Source organism: Tuber melanosporum (assembly GCF_000151645.1).
Source record: "Tuber melanosporum whole genome shotgun sequence assembly, scaffold_99, strain Mel28".
NCBI lineage: Eukaryota > Fungi > Ascomycota > Pezizomycetes > Pezizales > Tuberaceae > Tuber > Tuber melanosporum.
In genome coordinates this window covers 16,902-38,308 of record NW_003299149.1, presented here as the reverse complement: position 1 = coordinate 38,308, position 21,407 = coordinate 16,902, and the positions used below count along the sequence as shown (strand labels likewise).

At 47.3% G+C, this 21,407-nt stretch overlaps 1 protein-coding gene across 1 annotated transcript; it reads right to left on the bottom strand.

Annotated features, from left to right (window-relative positions):
- Positions 1-2,614: 2,614 nt before the first annotated feature.
- GSTUM_00012239001 (uncharacterized protein) lies at positions 2,615-4,317 on the bottom strand (the record flags this gene model as incomplete). The annotated part of the gene is made up of 4 exons (XM_002842434.1): positions 2,615-3,190; positions 3,259-3,354; positions 3,453-4,033; positions 4,149-4,317. The coding sequence occupies 4 exons, from the start codon at positions 4,315-4,317 to the stop codon at positions 2,615-2,617; spliced, it is 1,422 nt and encodes a 473-aa protein (XP_002842480.1).
- Between the last annotated feature and the right edge of the window lie 17,090 nt (positions 4,318-21,407).

Here is a 21,407-nt window from a genome sequence, read left to right as displayed (position 1 = left end):
ATCAGCGACCATTTGCCGAACCAAATCATCAAACCATGGGTTAAACGCATTTTGACATCCGTGACAGTGGTGAAACTGTAGGAAATTAAAGTTCCCTTTGGGTGCAACATATGACCGTGTAGTTGTAGGTATGAGGCCACAGTCAGCCTCAGTAGCGGGCGCAAGAGACAAGACTGTAGAGGCTGTCTCAAGCGAGGAGGAAGGGTTGGAGTTGAACCGCACGGGGGACGACATCCTCGAAGGGGGGGGAGAATCCATGGAAGAGGAGGCTGTCAAAGATGCCATACTCGCCCAAACTATACTCAGTGATTACCAGGACCAGGCCACGGATATCTCACACTGAAGTATCTTCTAAGGGAGAACAACTACTTCTAACCGACCGCCTGAAACGAAAAACACAAACAAGTAACAGTAGATGAAGTATTTATCCCGAGCGAAATAAGGTAAAGTATTGGTTTTGCTCACCACCGACACAGAGTATAAGAAGTAGGAAAAGTACTTAGAACAAAGTGTTAAGAACCTATCTTCCTCAGCCGCATCAGCCTCCTTATATAGTATTCTTCCCACCCATAGTCATGTGACCTAAAGTGGTCACATGTGCGAAACCAAATCATAACAAACTAGTCATGTGACCAAAGTGATCCCATGCTCAAAACCTATGACCTCATAGCGAGGTCATATACAAAACTCATAAACCAATCATATAGCAATAAACAAGTCATATGACTCAACTGAGTCATATGTGCAAAACCCATGACCTCATAACGAGGTCATGTGCGAAACATAAATGATATACGCAAGGCTTGCCCGCAAGGCACACTCGCAAGGCATACTCGCCAGGCGCACGTCCTATGACACATATTTGAGCCATGTACGAAAGCATCACAAATCCCACACATAACAAATCATATGACCCGAATGAGTCATATGTGTAAAATAATAACATACCTGTGACTCATAACCATGTGTCACGTGAAAGCCTCTTTCATGTCACGCCATGTTCGTGACAAGTGCCTTCTAAGAAAGAACCACTACTTCTAACTGATTGCCCAAATGCAAAACGCAAACAAGTAACAGGAGATGAAGTATTTATTGCGAGTATAATAAAATAAAGGATTGGTGTGTCTATTTCTGAGACAGGGTAAATGTAAGGACGAGGAAAGTGCTTAGAACAAAGTATAAAGAGCCTATCCTCCTCAGCAGTACTGGCCTCCTTATATAGTGCTCTTCCCATCCTTAGTCATGTAGCCCCAAGTGGTCACAAGCACAAAACCAAATCATAACAAACTTGTCATATGACTAAACTGGTCACATGCACGAAACCTATAACCTTATAATAAGATTATGTGCAAAACATAAATCATATGCTCAAGTCATACCTGCAAGGCATACTTACAAGGCACACTCACCAGGCGTATGTCCCATGACTCATAATCGAGTCATGTGCGAAACATAACAAATCATAACATAAACAAGTCATATGACTCGAATGAGTCATATGCGTGAATGCCTTAATATACCTATGATTCATAATTGAATCTGCTGCACTTCTGATATGCTTCTCTCTACAAGTGGTTTTGGCTTGGGACATCAACATGCTTGAGGCATATCAGTTATGAACACTTGAGATATTCTGTTGATGTTTTTTCGAACTACTGGAAGTCTTACTATGATTTCACTAGAATTCAGGTATACTACGGCAAAGTGTTGTCAAGTCTCATTGTCCTTTTCTATCATGCATTACACTAATGCGTCTCTTAGCAACTTTCTAGCATGCATATTGACCTTGGCTGCATAGCGAGTTTGGCGAGTTTTTACTGTATGATACTCTAATAAATTTAGAACGTTCCATACTTTCCACTTCACCCATCCACCAAAACCGCACCACAGCACCACCGCACCACAGTAAATCGGCTTCTAAGCGATAACGGGAGAAAATCGAAGCAAAAAATTGATCTAAGCCATAAAAAAATAATCACGTAGTGAATCTCAAGAGGGAAATTTTTTAATGAAAAAAATGAAAAATACACATGCAATAAATACCCATCCATGGAATACAACGGACGTCTCACGTGAAAATGAAACTGAAAAAGGAACAAACTAACCAACCAATATACAGGAGTCCCAGCTTTTGTATGTGTGCGTGTGTGTTTGTATGACAATTCTAAGGATGAATATGAAAAAACGCCAACACCCAGTTTCCCCCAGTTCCGATTCTAATCTAATACCGTCTACCATATGACATGTCCCCCACCACCCAACCCAACCAATTGCTATCCCGCTCCATCTATTTTAGAGCGATGTCTTTAAAAGGAAAAAGGAAAGGTTGCAAGGCAAGGCCAGGCCGGACCGGACCTTCGTTAGAGAAGGTCAGGCTATGTATCGTAGGGCAAGGCAAGAAAACCCCTGAAAGAAAATGCAATGAAACGCAAAAGCGAGTAAAGGCGAAATGTGAAAAATAGCAAATGAAAGGACGAGAAAAAGGGAGAAAAATTCTAAGGATCTGTCCCAAGCCATGGAACTGTATGTTTTTTTTTTTTGCTTTTTTTTTCTGTTGTTGTCGCCGCTGTTGTCGTCGTCGTTGTCGTCGCCGTTGTCGTCACGATCCATCGGTCTACCGGAACCCGTTCATCGGATCCTCAACCTCGCATTTGGGAGTCGCGACGGGCGTGGGCGGCATCTCGATCAGGAACTCATCGCTCTCGCGATTCGCCGCAAGACTAGTAATCGCAATCTTATCCCCGCCGTCAAACTCCGCGAGCGCCCTCCTATACATCCTCCGAACGAACGTCTCGCAGTCGTGTTTAAGCAGCCAGTCCTCGCGCGGCATCTTGATACTGCCCGGGTTCAACCTGACCTTCTCCCAGTCCGCCTTGTGCCACATGTCGCGTACCTCCTCTCCCTTCTTCTGCGCAGACTTGACACGGTCGTAGCGTAGTCGCTCATATATCTTGAGGGCTGAGGGGATCTTCTGCGCGTCCGGGACCTGCTTTTCCGTGTGGGTTAAGGAGAGGATCGTGGCCAGGGCGACGCCGTCCTCAATCGCCTGGGAACAGCCTTGTATTGAAGTGGGTAAAAATGGGTGAGCGGCATCTCCGATTAAACATATGTGACCGCCCGGGCTAATCCATGTGGGAAGGGGCTCCCGATGGACAAGTTTCCAGTCCACTAACGAGGGGGTTTTGGCGACCTATTGTGGATCGGCGGTTAGTTTGGATGAGCAGGAACTAACATGTGATTTTGTGTTCGGGTGCTTACGATTGCCCTGCATCTTGGGTCCCAGCCTTCCAGAAGCTTTAGAACATCTTCCACACGTCCGGGATAGGACCATGATTCGTCAATGTCCCCGCCGTCCTGACCGTTTCACCCGTCAGCGCGCCGCACGCACACAACACACAATGCCTAACTGCTACCAAAAAGAGGAACTCCGCTCTTCCAGAGGAAAACCATACCTTATGCGTGCAAACCCACGACAGCTCTCGCCCTCCTTTACACGTAGCCACAAGCAAATGAACATCGGGTCCTAGCCAACCTGTGTGCGTGTCCCCCCGCTCCGCGAATTCCCTCGTAAGTGAGTCGTCCAGGATCCCATGCTCCTCGGCGTTGAACCATGCACGATACACAGCATAGCCAGTGGACTTGACCCTGTCGTCCAAGCCGAGCGCTAACTTCCTGGCTCTGCTCCTGACGCCGTCCGCACCGACGACCACGTCTCCGACGAAGGTCTCGCCATCATCGCACTCGACCCAAGCCTTGCCCAACTTGGGGTCCTCCTTGTACGCCGTTACTCGCTTGCCCATATGGAAGCGCACGCCCAGGTGCTCAGCGTAGTCGAAGAGAACCCTGTGGATTTCCGCCCGGTGTCCGTTGTATGTTGGGCGCTCGGGGTCTGGGGTCACGATTGGTTGCTCAAAGACGAATTCACCCTTATGCGTGTGGATGATGAAGGATTTGTGGTTCATGCAGATTTTGCGCAACTTGTCGCTGATCCAGGCCGGGTCCCAGCGAGAGAGCACTCTTCCGGCATTTTGACCTATTCATCCGTAGACCAGCTTCAATTAGGGTTTCTCTCTTCCATATCCTTCCCTTTGTTTCGTGGAGTTAGGATGGGGAAGGAGGATAGCGAGAGATAGAGGGTCCGAACTCACTTATACTAATGATGTCTCCGAGCTGCTCCCACTTGGGGGCTCTCTCTAGCACTGACACTGTGTGCCCTTTCAGTCTGGCCTCGATACTCGCTGTTAATCCGCCAAAACCTGCGCCAACTATCACGACGTGAATTCCTGTTGGTAGGTAGGGCGCGATCGGCGTAGCCATTGCGACGACCCGGGGATGATGGAGAAAAGGAGGAGTATATAGAATTAGGTGGAGTGGGTAGCAGACCGTCGGTCGACTGGTAGTATATAGCGAGACCGAAAGGGGCCACGATATCTCAATTGAAGACTCTCGATTCGAAGAAGGCAACGCACGAGTAGGGGATGAGATCCTTATAAGACGAGTCTAGAGCAAGAAGCGGGTCAAGCGATATTTGTGTCGTGCGTGGGATAGCAGACGGCTAAAGAAATGAGGACGTAAGGAGGAGGATGAAGCAAAGTATATAAGGCCTCGGTACACCCCAGATGCGGGCCCAATCCATGACATGGTAGGTCCATGACAAAATTCAAATGGAGGAAGGCATAGTAAGAGAGAGAGGGAGAGGGAGAGGGAGAGGGAGGGAAAGCGAGTGAAATGACCGAGGGCATAATATGGGTAGAGAGGTATAAGAGAAGAAGAAAAAACCACATTCGAAGAGTTGAAACACCTTGCCACGCATCTGGGAGTCGATGGCGGCGGGGGCCCCCCCTGGGGTTGCTCATATCCAAGGCGCGCTGCTAGGGTAGCTCTTTCTCAGAGGAATGACTTCCATTGGCATAGAGGAAGAGAAAGGAGGATCCTGACAGCGTGGTAGGGGTGGAGAGCGAAGATGGGGTTGGGTGGGGTGGTAATAGCAATGAAGGTGAGAAGGAACGGAAGAATTGTGGTACTTCTAGGAGAGGCGTAACTTACCGGTACAGTACAGTACATCACCCTTCTGTAATTTTCCATCCGTGTCTCATCCCTGCACATTTAGAATGGAAGCAAGGTCCCAGCGGGTGTGTTCAAGTCCCAATTTACCAATCAGCACGAGATCTCGCACTGTTGATTTTGTCCATTATCCGAGTACTCTTTGAGTACGGTACAGTGAGAGAAGTATAAGAAGTCTACCCTACAGTACTCGTATGATGCAGCCCAAAAAAAAAAAAAAAAAATTTATAATATTATGGAAAGGGAAAAAGAGGATACGGGAATGGTGAGGTGTAGTAGAGCTTTACCGACAAACACCCTCCGACCCATCCATACTCGCACAATGTAGAACAATACTCAAGATGCCGGTATGCCCCTCCTGAGGTTTTTTTTTTCTTTTTCTTTTTCTTTTTTCCTTCCGCCTACATTTGACTGCCTTTTGTCTGGTGAGAAACTGCTTTGCATCCTACGGATAATTGTTGCTCGCAATCAGAATTTCGCTACCGTCCTTCACTAATGCCTTCTCTGGGGGGGCGGGGGAGAGTTGTTACGCAGTGCAAATAGTGGGTTTCTAGGCTTTTTAGGCTTGCGGAGTTGATCACTTGTATCTGCCCAGCTATTCTACCTGCCCGCGCTACTATTCTGCCTTTGGTAGGCGAATTATATTCCTTTCTATCGTGAGTGAGAGAGCAAATCTTTCTTTCTCTCCTTGCCCACGTTACTCACAGCACGTCCCCGATTCCCCACCCCCCCCCCCACCTTCTGCTCCATCGCAGGCTACCTTTCTTTGCCTTTAGCTAAGAGAACATCCACCCGCAAGCCCATTGGTAGATCTAGTAGATTTCAATGTGGAAATTTCTCTGCTTCTCTTCCTCACGAATGCAGTTAATCCCATAATATACTATGCTTGATTATCGTCGTCAGTCACAGGATTTTGTTTCAACTTTCAACACTGCTTGTCTTCTTTCTGTCTGTTGAGCTGGCTTCGTGTTGGTCTACAATTATCTAAGCCTTACCGCGCTCCACTTCATCATCAGCTCAGCGCCTCGAGTCAATTTCCAGCGCTGTACTGATACTCGTACAGCGGCTGCACCAATAGCCCAGCCCCCGCAGCCCACCTGTACTGTACGAGTACAGTACAACTTCTACTCTGTCTGCCCTAATCAATTAGCTATCATTGTCTAACCAAGCTACAAAAGCAGGGCTCCGTGTCAATAACTCTAATCAGAACCAATCCTGATATGTAGTACAATACTAGACTAGTGTACCTCCGGAATTGAATTGAGCTCTCTCTTTTTTTTCGCCCTCCGTATCTTGCAGGGTTCTCCCTCCCTCTCCCTCACTGATCACTGATAAAAGCTTACGGCGGCCGTGAAGCCCGAGTTGCCCGAGCCAACTTAAACCGCCATCCCTCCTCCTTCACCCAACACCCCCTTCTGATGTTGCCCGTCACCCCGAACGCAAAAGCCGAGCTTTGAAACCGCTCATATTGTTCCATTTCATCTAGAACAACAAAAGCATAGTCGGTCGGGTTTCCCAATAGGAAAAGATGTACTGTATCCACTCTCTCCGTTGTTTTGTCCCCCGATCCGACATCCCCTCCGGGCAACCCCTTGCTAGTTAGCTAGAGAGAGTAGCTACGGTATTGTAACAAGCTTGCTATGGCATTGTGGCCCATGCAACACCGCGATCATCGCCACCAGTACTTGTACTTGTACATCTTTCCCTTCCTACAAGTATATATCATACCACCCCCGCCCCCCATATGCTCCCACATCCTCCCAACTTTTATCGTTGTCTTATTCCACCTGGTGATTTACAAGTATACTAGCTAGCTAACTAACTACAATACTGTAGCTCAAGCTCGCAAAATGAGGTCCTTTCTCTATCTCTCGAGAAGGTGGTGTCGTTTAACCCTTGATCCACAATCTTTCACCTTTTACCTCACAGAGTGCCACGGATGATGCCGCAGTGAACGAATTTGGTAGCGGCCACCAAGGGTAAACCCGGTTACCAGCTAATACATATTTACTCGGGTGGTTTCCCTAGCAGCAGGGAGATGGGATATTGTCTTGTCGGGGACATTGTCCTGCCACACACCGAATAATCCCGGTACGATACTAGCCTCCACAGCTCAGCTATTTTCTCATTACTACTATTCTCATCTTTGATATAGATATATATATATATAATATACAAGTAACCCGATCATGACTAAATTAAACGCCCTCCTCCTCCCTCCCCCGTTGCCTGGTTAACACTTTGCTCATGATACAGTAGTCGGAGGAGGACCAAGAGTATTTTACGCCGGGAATACTCCCGAAAAGTCCAATTCTCTATTGTGAACTATAATATCATAGTTAAAAACGAGCACAGTAAATTAAGGCCAAAGTTGAGGCCAAAAAACATGTCCCTCACCCCGCAGGCGCTCTCTCTCTCTCTCTCTTTTTTTCTTTACTCTTCTGGGAAGCCCCCGGCACGACAAATGTGTAGAGCTCACGGACGTTGGTCTTTCTGCTGCTGCTCCGTCTGTGGCGGGAGAGTGGTTTGAGGGGGCCTTCTCTGAACCAAGCGAACCTAATATTAGCGTTCAATAATAATAACACCGAAACCTTTATCTGGCACATGATAATACCTTCATCCATTATGATATGGCGGGAGACTACGGTACTTCGCTTTCCTTTTTTCTTCTTCTAAAGACCCTTTCGTCACATTCAGTTGGAGCAGTTGACGCGTTGGGTTCTCTTCCTTTTTCCAGGTGGAGGGGGAAGTGGGAGGCATGTTTTCGACCCACTCGTTTTTCTCTCTGCGATACCGGTAGACCATACTTGTTGGCCAACTTGGCAGGTATGATATTCACCAGTTAACTGATTCACGATATGCCCTCCCAGAAATAAAAACACCTTCACAAACCTCGCGGGAGAGAGAGGACCAAATTGTCGCTGTGTGAAAGATTGTCCACCGACCATTTTAAAGTTGAAAGCCACACACACGTGGCTCGAGTGGATTGCCGGAAACAACGTTTCCTTCCTTTTTCTACTCAATAGGGAATGTATCCACTCACCAAACTAACCCACCTAAAACTTGTTTTTCTTTGACCTCATTACGTCCTTGTATCTATCTAGACACCCCCCCATTGATCCTCCTATAGTACGAGTACTCGAGTAGTTGGAATCTTTTTCTTTTTTTACTTCTTCCTTATCGCCTGCCTCTCTTTTCCCCTTCTTTCCCTCCCTTGTTGGCCAGATGGACGGTGGTGGTGGTGGTGGTGGTAAAAGATATGACTTCCCCCGCGTATGGCTGGTTCTAATGGCTGTCATGAGTCGTGTCCAGCTAGTCAGTTCACTGAATTTATTGCGGTGGGGACTGTGTGAGAGTACTCGAGTACTAGTGTAGAAGCGGATCAATAGAAAGGAGTGAGTCCCCTCACTCGCTCGTACCGAGTCAACTCACAACCATGGTATATCATACTCGTACTATTCTTTCTAGGCGTCCATTCATTAACTCAATCGAGCAACCCCAAAAAGAAGAAAGAAGAAAAGGTGTGATGTCATGTATGTACAATACTGTACTCGAGTACCTTACCCCTTCTTCCTCCTTTCCCCCCACACGTAAGTTCACGCAGCGCGCGCGGGTGGTTCGCTTTCCCGAGATATCACCATACGGATGAGGGAGTGGACTGGAGAAGGCGAGGCTCTTGCATGTAACCGCTCAAATACCGGCATTCCGCGTAGACCGCCCCAAACAGACCACGGACGACGGTCCACGATACGCACCGAAGACGGGATTCCCGCCGCGTGAATTTTCTGTGTGTGCAGTTATGTGTGCACGGTGTCTGTGTCGGAGTATCTAGATGGGGATCCTACTGTCGCAGAATCTGCGGGATGATAGTGATGATTCGGATACTCGATAGATACGAGTACTCCTGGAATATCATACTGATAGTGCTACAGAAGTTTGCTCTTTGTGGGTCTCATCGGGCTTTTTTTTTTTCTTTCCTTTTTTCCTTTTGACCCCCCCCAAAAGAATCACATGAGTTTAGAGGGAATTACGTAGCTTTCCCTCCTCCTCCTCACTCGGCTCCTTCTGTTGCGATACTACTACCCGTTCCTATCGCAATTATTTTGTGCCGAGAGTGACAGTTTGTGAAGCATGTAAAGTATGGGGGTTAGATGAGAACATGAGGATACGTTAACGGTTGAGGCTGATTATTCCCCGGGGCCCGGATCTAGATGATGAGTGTTTTCCATTGTGTTGCATCGCATGAGGAAATGTTTCTACTCTGCCCTCACGCCACCAACGGTGCTGATCAACAATGCAGAAAAATCCAAACTTTGGATCTGCAAGTTCTGCGCAAGCACCCACGGAAACAATACCGAAGAAATGAGGTCAGAAACACAGAAAAAATGGGAGAAAATAGTAGCTCCATAGAACAAAAGAAGAATAAAGGAAGGAAAGAGAGGCATCTATGGCAGAAAAGGAGCAAGGAGCAGCGCTACGTTAGCAGAGCCCCGGTAGTGCAAGCACGATTGAACATAATATTATGATACTGTAGTAATAATCCGGGTCATAACGGTCCCGCCATGCAAGGAAGCCGTTGAAATCCAAAATCATACGGAAATTCCTCCCATAGAACAACCCCCTCCCCCTCCTCCCCAATTCGAATTCATAGATGATCACTTGAGTAACATGAGGAATCAGCCAACTCGTAGAGTGTGACCATGGCTCGGATGCTAATGTTTGATGATTGACCTTTTCAGAAAGGCTCTAGCAAGGAGGAGGGGGGGAAAGGACTTTCATCACCCTTCCCTCCACTTCCTGTCTCACACTTTTCGCGCGGAATCAACGTTACCGGTATTCAATAAGAGCAAATCCCACCTGTCAAGGTCCAGCCAAACAAAGACTAATGTACAATCACAATTTTGTGAGGGGCAGAAACTTTGCAGACTAATAGATAAAAATAAACCATATGCACGAGTACAGTAACTGATCAGAACTGATGCAGGCAAGTCAACAACTCACTATCTATTTTTTGGAAAAGGGAAGATAACTCCCGAAACAACTTGTCCTGAGCACTACAATAGTGCGCTTTCCCCCAAGTCCTATCAACAAGAGTAAATGAACCGTGCTGTAGAATTCTGCGTGGTTCTACAATACCTTACGATTGTAATCGACTTGGTTCCGTTGATTAATTAATTGCATCACAAACCTTTCACTATCATTTTGAAAGTAAGTGAGGAAACAGGAATCCGGTCCGCGCCCGCCAATCATCATCTAGATTAATTTTTTCAGCACAAAATTAATACAAGCACAATTGAAGAGAGTGGTGTCACCACCCGAAAAGAGCCCCATATATTTGAACTGGAACGAAGGGAGGCGGGGGGTTGTGATGCTGGGTTGGTTGGTACTGTACTGTACTCGTACTGTATTGCCTGGGCTAGGGAAAGGCAACGCATCAGCAAGATTGAAAAAAGAAAAAAGAGACCATCCAACAATTTAAAATTTTTAATTTTGAAATAGGCTATTCCATAACAAACAGGGAACCACAAAAATCCTCTTTAGAAAACGTCTGTGCACACAGCGGTATCAGAAACGTTCTCTCGGGACCAACACTACGAGTAGTGAGGTCGCTGGCTATTTGCTCCATACATCCTCGCGGCTGCATCCCGGGCCCATGCTCCCTCTCCTGCCTGCCCTACCGTACGCTCCTCCATCTCCTCGAAATACCATTGTCTCTACTCTCCATCCATCTTCAACTCACCCGATCACTGAGCCCGCCGCTATTAGCTTCCAATTTTCTTTGAGCTCAAGGAGAGGGGAAATTATCGTGCGAGATATTATTCTACGCAATCAATTCCGAGTGGATGAATAGAGACCACCATAAATAATACGTTAGCTCGTAGCATTTTTCAGAATGCATTCGCTTTCCTTCCTTCCTTGCCTTTTTGTCTGCCTAAATTTGGCGAATGAGTGATAGACCCGCAGGGCCGTCCGTGGTCGCTTTTCCCCTCCCATCAATCTTTTTACCGGAATTGTTGTTTTTGCATGTTCCAGAGTTGGAATCTGATTGTGATGTGCGAGCTGACGGAGGCGAACTGGGCTTCAATATCGTACCAGTCTCACATATATTCCCGCCGAGGCAAATGTCGCATTTCGTAATTGGAACTCCTGCTTCAAGCGAGCGGGACTTTAAGGGTATCATGCCTGTAAATGATATCCCCCTCCATTGGGCTGAATGAAGGAGAGCGAGGGATATGGGGGGGATGAAGATGTCCTACCAACGAGATTGACATGTACACTTTTCCACTCGTTGAAAGTATCATACATCGATCAGACAAATGAGTTACCCCTAGGATTTGGAGGGTATTATAGAACGAGGAGCCCGTCAACACTTTTCCCCCCGACAACAATTTCCCTTTCTCACTAAGACGCTACAATTAGTCCCGGATTTCAAAACCGGGGCATCCGGCACGATCAGTGGACATCCCATGCTCGGAAAATTTTCAAACCAAAAAGAGATATGCATGAAACGCTTCCACTCTTTCCCTTTCACACACAGCATTCGACCGCTTTGGATGCATGTGCAGGTTTCCCGGCGCCGGTAAAGTCGTGGGGGGGGGGGTTGTACCGGTATATAACCCGGTAGGACCTTCGGTTCCTACAGCACAATACAGGTAGACCAAAGGGCATTGCTATACCACTTACAGCAGCAGGCAGCGTTTCCGAAGTCTACAAATGCTTTGATAATTGTAGACTAGTTATCCTTTTGGTCCAGTCTATCATACTAGTACTGTACTGGCATGAACTGGAACATCAAGAATGACCTTAGCGCGGAAGTACAACCTGGGCTAATCAGCCTCTGCCAATTTGCTTCAGCACCGAATGACTGCTTCTTACGAAGTGGGATTACTAAGCAAACAGGCGTGTGTTTGATTTGCGCTCTACCGTAAGCGTGGTGGGGTTAGGTGAGGCTTGACATGAAGAATGTTGCTAACTTGGTAGAAAAGTTGCGTAACTACTGATAAGAAGGCTCTCTGCTTATCCTCCACTTCCTAACGCCCGGGAAAATTTTTTACCTCCAACAAATTGTTGTAATATCGAAAATGTTGTGGTGAGGTACTTCCACCTTTGTCCTTGTGCTGCAGCTCGAAGACTGCTCGTAGTCCGGCCTAACCGGACTTCGAGCCTCTTTGCCTGCACAGGGACCAGCCCGCACCATCATGCAAACAATGAGACCTTGACCGGGAACTGAGGATCACCTTCCGTCTGAGTAATTTCTCCCATCGGACATGAGGATCCGGACACCGCCATGTAAGGTGCTGTACAATCAATTTCCTGAGGGTACAGTGTGGAGCTGAAAGTATGATTTTCGGAAGAAATCCTAGTATCAGCATTCCTGGTCTTACGAGTTGTTTCCCACAAACGGGTCCCGGGGATTTCACTCAAGAGTCATGGCGCTTTGGATAAGTTACAGGTATCCCGGTTGTGTTATCATACCGGTACTCCATTCTCTCTGATCGTCACTCGAGAAGTGAAATGTATCACGCTTGAGTATGGGCCGTTCCGGATCACTCTGGATTCCCCTTACCCTAGACACGGGCTAAAATGGAAGGACTGAAGTCAACCAAATGTTCGTTACCACAGGCCAGAGGGGCAGGTCGTAGGACATAGCACTACCATTTCCGACACGGTATTGGCGACTGCGTTATTCAAACTTACTGCTGCCCGAGGTGATTTTTTTCTTCTTTTCTTTTCTTGGATTTACCAGGATAAGAGCAAGAGGCAGATGCCGAGAGCAGATGGAACCACCGAATGCTGGAGTGGCCACAGTGTTGAGTTCTTCTGATCATAATGTGAACCTTGAAACAATAGCCCTAATCCATACCGATTCCGTTTGCCCTCCTTAACTTATTGCCCGGAGATCAAACGGTTTTCCTTCCTTCCTTCTCGGCAGAAGCCCGAGCTGCCTTCGCACCAACAAGTAACTCACGGAGAAGCCTTTCCCCTTATCAAAACAATTTATTATCACGAGACAATAGCGCCAACAACCTTTGTTGTTAGCGAGAGCGAGAACCGCCATCCCACTTTTCCACAAGTAATCCTCCCGCGATCATCAACCAGCATGATTTACCAGGATTCCCCTCCTTCTCCTCCATCACTCATCTACCTTTTCGCCCCTCCAGTAAGCCAAATGGACCCACCCCGCTCACACGCGGTGCCCAATCCCTCACCTCACCACAATCTCGCGCACGAGGAATACAACTTGGCTTATTCATGGCCGGAATCCATGAAACTGTGAGTGGGCAGCTTCACATTGTTACGACGACCCTAGCACAATATTGTCTCGGAGAGCCTTTATGAGCCGATAAAGGGCGGTATTAATCAGCCCGGTCGTGTTCGTTTTGTGCGAGATTATACGGTACTTAGGTGCCTCCAGATTTGCCTCTTCGTTACCGTCTGGCACGCGGAGGAGAAAAAGAAAAAAGTACTGGGCGAAAACGACTAAAATCAGGTCATGAAACGATACCCAGAGAGTACCCGGGTTTCTGGCGACTCGATGATAGCAAGGGAGTGCCTGACCATGGAAAAGGTGTGATCGTCAGACCACCGCCCGGATTTTACATTCGCATTTAAAGATTTTTGCAAGTACGAGTACAGTAGAAGAATGTGGCGTCCCACGGACCCATGTCTGGGAAGATGGAGTGGCTTCTGGAAGGTCTCGGGAAGACCCCATGGGCAGGGAATGGACCTGTCATTGTTGGGAAGGGTATTTTCGGCCGCAAGGTCGGTCACTTGTCCGATTCATACAGGTACGATACTCGAGTACTCGAGTAGTGCTCGCGGGGGAGGGGGAAAGTATTGGGACCTGAATGGGTTTTTGTATGGAGTGCATCAGTAAGGGAATCACGAAAACCTCCTGTCAATTATTACCAGATAGGGTACTGCTTACCCGTGTAGGATCTGGATCAATAAGCTCACGGAAACACCCAACTGGAACTTTGTTCTCCAAATAAAGTAATTCATGATGGCGATAAACAAGTGAGTAAGATAAGGAGAAGAAAAAGATTGGACCCGAATGAGCAGTCAGCTGTTGGAGTTTTTTTCTTCTAGGGTTCCCTGCCAAAACCTGTCGATTTTATAGCTAGCGGATAATTTGCACTAGTTGCCTCCCTACGGACCACTCAATTCTAAACGTGCCCGCTAGTATGATACTTGTATCTTGCATAAAGGTTCTAAAAATGAGACAAGGTTTTTTTTTTTTTTTTTTGTTGTTGCTACTTGTAGATACAAGCGCAACAATTTGCGGGTCTACTACTGTGCGGTGGTAGCGCGGTATGATACAAGCACTCCGAGATCAATTGGATGCGCGTGCGTGTGTGCGCAGTCTGTGCGCGCTGTTGCCATTTTGGACTTGGGACCATAACCCCCAACATTAAGTTACTCGTAGGGGAGGGCCATTAAGGAGTTGAGAAATCAATGACTAACCTTCGAGATTTTTGCGTTCTAGTCGCTCGTCATCGATTTTCATCATTTGAGGGTTTCGGCTCCGACCCGGACGATCAGGTAGAAGAGGGGGGGGGGGAGACGGCCCTTCCACTAATTTTGTGGTTGCGCCTCGTAACAGATTACCCTGTTTCGACCACTAACCAATCGACGACACTCGTAGAGGGTCAATTCAAAAAGGAGCAAGCTATGATAGCTGTTTAAAAAGTCAACTTTTGATTAACAATCAGTGAATTTGTCATATTCTGGATCTGACGGTAGCGACACGATAACTACTCGTACGGTATGTTCGGTCAAACATGGCTGCAGGGATTTACTGCAGTGTGTCTCTGCGCGCTCCGCCATCGGCCTGGGCGTTGAGGAGAGGGATGACGGATGGATGGGGGTGGATGATGGGGTGATGGCTATCATGGGTGCAGTAGGGTACTCTTAACAACGGAAGAGGACTGTGCTTTGCTGCATCTGGTTTGTATCACGAGTGAGATGTGGTGATTTTGGTTAGACTTTTTATTTTTTGGCTGCTTGTTGCTTTGTTGTTGTCCAGTGCTCGAATTCCTAGGATGAACAATGGCGCGTGAGCACTTGAATAGGTAGAAATGGAACTCCGGAGAATAAGACTTTGTCTCGAGCGTTGCTTCACTGCCATCCCAGGACCGCGATTCAGATTCGTCGTTCGGCGGGGTCACGTCGCCCAAGCGGTCCTTTTTTATGCCGGGATCGTAAGCTAGTTTGGTTAGTTGGGTTGCTTAGTTGGTTTTGTGTTGGCGCTCAGATATCCACTGGCTTCTCTCTTTCTTTTTTTTTTTTCTTTTCTTTTTTTCTTCCTCTTTTCTTTTACCTTACCGATATGGATTTCTTTAATCACTATTTTCGGACCAGTACTCGTACCTGTACTGTACCGGTACTCCTCTTGGAGAACGGGTGCTTCGACCATGCTGCAGTAGGTATAGTATGGGTGCGGTCGGCTGTCTCACCGTCCTCCGAGAGCGAACCAAACTTCGCCGATAGGGCTCGGAGATCGCTCCTGACTGGATCTGCTAACGAAAAAGTTGTTATTCAAACCAACTCAGCTTTGTTGCATGTCCTTGTAGATTTTTCCCAAAATTTTTTCTTCTTTTTTCTTCTCGTTGTCTTTCTCTCCGCCCCTCACTTTCGTATTCAACGCTTGAATTCGGTATCCTATGCAAGCATATGCATTGGCCCCTTCCCTCATTTCACTTTCCCTACCGGCTCCGCTCTTTAATGTTGGATGGAATAAGGGCGCAAATAGTGGGCTACGGTACGGGCTTTCTCCCCGGAGGCGAACCGGTGAGCACATCTTCGGCGACCCCTACCCAACGGGGTTTTCGGACGAAGCGGATCCGGGATTCTCCCCTGCGAGCGGACTTTACGGGTATTGTCATCTGAAGGATTGCTAGGATTGATGATTGCAATCCTTCTAGAAGGGTTCAATTACCACAAAACACCCCATCTCACTCGCAAAGCCTTCACTGGTGGTACTAATACTTGTATGATATGTAGGATGGTGGTGGTGATCTTGTCGCAATGAAACGCGCAATGCGACCATTTAGGGCGGGAAATTGTATCGGTATGCCCCTTTCGTTATCTGCAACATCTTTTTCTTTTTCCGGGATGGTAGGGAGGTTTGGTTTGATGGGGCCCCGGGGTAGGACGAATCCTGTGCTTGTCGAGGTCTCAGAACTGTCAGCCTTGCAGCGGTGCTAAGCTTGTTTTCTCGCTTGTTTGCCTGGATTGGCAAGAGCAGGGCTCTTCACCCAATCTGACTGACTACTTGGCAACGGCTCCCGTGTGGCACAACGGTGACCGCCCCCGCAGCTACTCCGAGAGACTTAAAGAAGATATGACCTGGGGCGATGGAAAGGGAAAGATACCTCTATGTAGAATAGCGATTTTTCAATTTTTGCCGTTCCCGGCCAGCCAGAGACTATGACCGAAGCTAATGAATGGTCCAGACTTTTGGCACGATAGGACGATATGGTGCTTCTTCCCACAAGCGTGCCCGGCCTTGTCGACAGCGCCTTGCTCGCAGGTAGGTATCCAGGAAACCTTTCAAAGATCGCTCCCTTTACAGTATTGCATTGCACTCCCTTTCCCGCCGTCCTGCATCGAGCCGGGGTAGGTCTGCCGGGAACCGGGGGTGAGACCTACCATACCCGGGGGTAGTAAATTCTCCTAACTTTTTTCATTTCTTTTTTCATTCATTCCTCGATTCAGCATACCGTATGGCCCACTGCCTCGAAGTTGGGCTAGGGAGACTACAGTGGGTACGGGTTTCTGGAGTTGGTGGTGGCTGATACAGGAACTCTTGGGGGGGCGGTGTTTGCTGTTGCTTATGGGGTACTGATATCTGATACTGCGAGTACTCGAGTACAGTAGTTCCTACAATGGGGCAGGGTGGCCTATGCATGAGACCGGGTAACTGGGATTAATGCTGAAACTATAGGAGCCATTTGCTCCTCGTAAAAGTGTGGCACTGCACTCTACCGCCATCACATCATAGCAATAAGCAAAGTATCAGGACAAAAAACATGCCAAGAATCGCTGTTTTACTCCGAAATTCGGGCATCTTGGCACCTCTGTTTTCGTATAACATTACAAATTGGAGAGTAGGTTGAGCTAATGGCTTTATCCATTAGGCAGAAGAAAGTAGAAACTTGGTGGGGGTATAAACTTTTTTTTTATTTTTTTTTTATTTTTTTATTTATTGTGTGAGAATTCCTTCTAACAATATGCACATGGCAAAAGCATTGAAATTCCTTGGCTTAAACTATGCCAAGGTTCCCCCCCATATGCAGTTGTTGCAATGCTCAAGGAGGTTGCCGCACTCTACTATAGAAAACGCGCAGCCCACCACAAACAGTTGAATTAATTGTTGGAGATACTTCGATTTGCTTCCAGTGCAGGTTGCTGGTTGTGTCGATCCCGGTAGGATGAATTCTTCCGAGTCGTTACCACTGTTGAAAGGTCATCTGCTGTCACTTGGCCCAATGAGAGGGTTAGGGGGTGGGGGGGGATCGCGCGATAGATCTGCCGGGAAATTGCGGGTGCAATCTAAGACTCCACTCGTCAACCGAGTCTTCGTTTGAAAGAACAAAAAATACTTTCTATAGTAGGGCAAGTCAGTCATGAGACCTCAATGCCGTATCTCTGAGAATGCCCACTCGGAAATTGTAATCGTGCAATCTGTCTTCTAGGGCCCTGCGCATACTGATACTCCATAGAAAGCGCAGGGTCTTTATGGCACCAGAGTGCCCGTACGTGACGAATTAGTGATGGTACAGTACAACACATGTTATGAGGGATTCCCCAAGCCTAGCGCGGTACTGTACATCCCAGCTTGGATCAGCCAACAAAAATCAACTCACGGACCAATTTTTCCTTCCTTTTGAGCTCCTGCTAGTATGATAACATCCCCCACGCGGCCTTTACGTATGCGTGACTCACTCAGCTTATTACATCTATTCGACATTGATCCGGCTTCTGGCCTATCCGAGGGGCCCGGCGGGCTGAACGGCAGGGAAAGCAAACAGGAAAGTATCTCATGTTGTTGGTACTGTACCATCTCCTCGTATTCCTTGCGGCGTGCGCCCCCCCGCGCGGGAGCTACAAAAGCAAAGACAAAGGAAGCAAGGGGCGAATCCTTCGAGTGCTCCCCTATGACGCTTCAGAGTCGATAGTAAGAACCTCGAATCACAAATTGGCGGCCGCGTAGCATTACAAAGGAGATGGAGGTTAATGCGAGTTACCGTGCATGACAGACAAACGGGAGACCTTAGGTAACTGTGCTTTTAGTGGAAATGGTGTCACGTGATATGAGAGAAGAAAATGCAAACAATGTTGTACTATCACGCCGAGGGGGCAGTAAGTTATGCTAATGTACGATATTATGGGTTATTCGGAGCTTTTAAGAGCCTTCGCCACCAAATCTCTCTCTCTCTCTCTCTCTTTTTTTTAATCCGTCCGACTCTTCTCGGTAAGCCGCAAATTCCCCGAAGATAAACTGATTTATCCGATTTTGCGATTAGACCATATCCCCTCCGCGTATGATATACTTGCGAAAACATCCGTCGGTGGAATAGATTCCTTTCCTTCCCATTCCGTCGATCATCCATAGAGCTTTTTCTCGGGGCTTTGTCACAGGCTGTGCTCGGCGTTATGGGCGTGTAGGGTAGGGTACAGTACAGTACTGTACGACGCCCCGGTTTCTGGAAAAAGATGTTTAAATAATAATGGTGAGAAACACTACAAGTATGTATGATATGATACTTACTAAATGTAGTACAAATTTCGGGTACTGTGCCCTTGAGCTGACATATTTAGGCTGAATGAGTGAATGAGCCAAATGTTTAGTTTCTATTAAATTTATGCTACCTAGTAAGGGTATCATAGTATTATTAGATTATGGCGAGAAGGAATCACAAGCAAAGAAGGCGAAACAAACACACGTGCTTTTAGTCCCTTTTTATTATTATTGAATCAGTTCAGACAGCAGGGTATTAGGCTAGGGGCCATGCGATTTCGCGTCCAGAGTTAGACCCTAGCCATCTGATTGGTCCAGTATCATGAGTTACCTCATTTGCCTCAATTCTAGATTCTTTGTACAAAGTCTCTTTTTCTTATTATCGTTACTCGAGTACCGGTACTGTACAGTACAAGTACACGTACTGGCGTGGTTTCGGTCAGAAGCTCGGACTCTATGAAGTTTGAAATTTCTTTCTCTTCACTTGGACGAAATCTTCTCAGAAAAACATCACGTCATTGATGCCTTTCTTGCGACCGGTCTTTTTTTTGCACGAGAAGGGCAGAGAGACTGATATCACGGGGCAGTTACCGTAAAGGAGTGGCTTCACTCGAGTGTTCAACTGTCATGCAAGGGCTCTGGAAATTTTCTGATGCTGTTTCCTGGTTCGAGGACTCGCGGGCTGGTCCGGAGTAAGCCGACGCGTGGTTAGTCGGGATTGTAAGGAAGTCTCCAAAGTCGCTCGTGTGGCTTTGCCGGGATGTCCTTAATTGGCGGGAATATGATCGCTCTGGTGGAAAATGAGCTCTATTTACCGCAATCGAGCAATGGCTTGATCGAAGGGTCAATGCCTTTGATCCACCTGAAGGGAGGATGATCAGAGGGAGGGTGGGGCATGTGTTTCACTTTGTCAATGTCCGGTCTCGCGAGTGATAATTGGAGATACGGTACCGGTGATCCCTTGGTTTCTCTTTTCCTTTTGCCACGGTTTACCGCTACCATCTCTGATCTTTATCCTTCTGTTTCAATGCTCAAGCTAAATATTTGCGCTTCCTTGTGATATCCCAGACACCTTTTCGGGGAATGGAAAGACGTGAGAATAATCATCCCACAGAGGGGGGGGGGTTTCCATCATATAGATCTTGACCATCTTATCATCGCTTGGGGGGCGGCCTTCTTTTATTTATGCATACCGATAGGGCGGAACTCTAATTGAGAATCCAGGCTCTGCAAGACGTAAGTAGCATTTTCTTGAGGTCATGTATGCCTGTATACGGACATTTTCGCACCTCCGCCTACCCTACTTCTGGTGTTCACCCCGTGCACCCCGCGTCCAAATACTCCCCAAGCACCAGTATGATATTCCAACTTGCGACTTTGACATGGTGACTTTGACGACTTCGTTAGCTTCCCCCCACATTCCTTCCTCTAACGGCTGTTCTAAGCACCCATTACCAAATTTCGTTCACTCGCGGCGTTGGCGGCGCCTCCGCTTTTATCCCTGATCATCCTTCCCGTATCGTAACCATCTTGATCGCTCCGTGGAAGTAGTATCTACTTTAGTCACCTTTTTTTTCTTCCCCTCTCCAGCGGGGCGCCTTCCAGCCATTCTCATTCGACGATACCAGTCACAAAATATCACAACCAGTGTGATATGGTCAACTCGTATAAAGTACGGTATTGTGTAATGTATGTATCATGCGCGCGGGATCATATGGACGACGACAACAGCAAGAGAAACCTTTACACCACAAGAGGAAAGAGGGGAAGAGGAGAAAAGCAAGGTCACTTTGTCACTTTCGTTTTCCCTATACAATGGTTGATCATGAATTCGTGGTACAGTACTGTACAGAGCGGGGGTGGTTGTCCTCCGTTGTCGAGGTAATTTGGTACTGTACAGTGGAAAAGCATACATTCGAACCCACGGTCATGAATGAGTGATGGAAAAGGTGAAAGGAAAAGATTAAAGTCAGAAACTGTTAGCTATTATCAGGATATATTTGGTTCTTTAGTCTCTATCTCCGTTGAGTTCGATAGGCTGATTTAAATAGCATTTTGGTACCCATATCGCAAGCACTGTGCCACTGCAATCGAGTGCTGATCTCTGCTCTGTACCATGAATTCATGATCTACCATTGTACCAGTAGTGAACTGTTTTTTTTCACTCGATTTTTACTTTTTCTCTCCTCCCCCTCTACTGCATCCTGTCCCCGTAGACTACTTGTACCATAACCTAACACTGGCTTTGGCTTGCTTTTTTCTTGGATCCGCTGTGGGGGTTCTCGGTGCACACCGATTCGGATATACCACTTGAGAAATACGATACCCCGTTGCAGGATTATTGCTTATACTGTACCCTACTGTCACCTATCAAAGTAACTGGGCAAGTCCCGTAGCAACGGGGAGAACATCCATAGAATTTCTCAACTTACCAGGACTAATGGGTCGGGATCTTTATGCTGAGTAGTGCTCTGTGGGCCCGGAAACACCCTCGTTAAGAGGTTCCAGTAAACCCATCACCGTCTCCCGCGACTCCGAAATGTAGGGGATTTCGTGGAGCCGCCGCAAAGGTGAATCAAACTCACTTTTTACTAGTGCC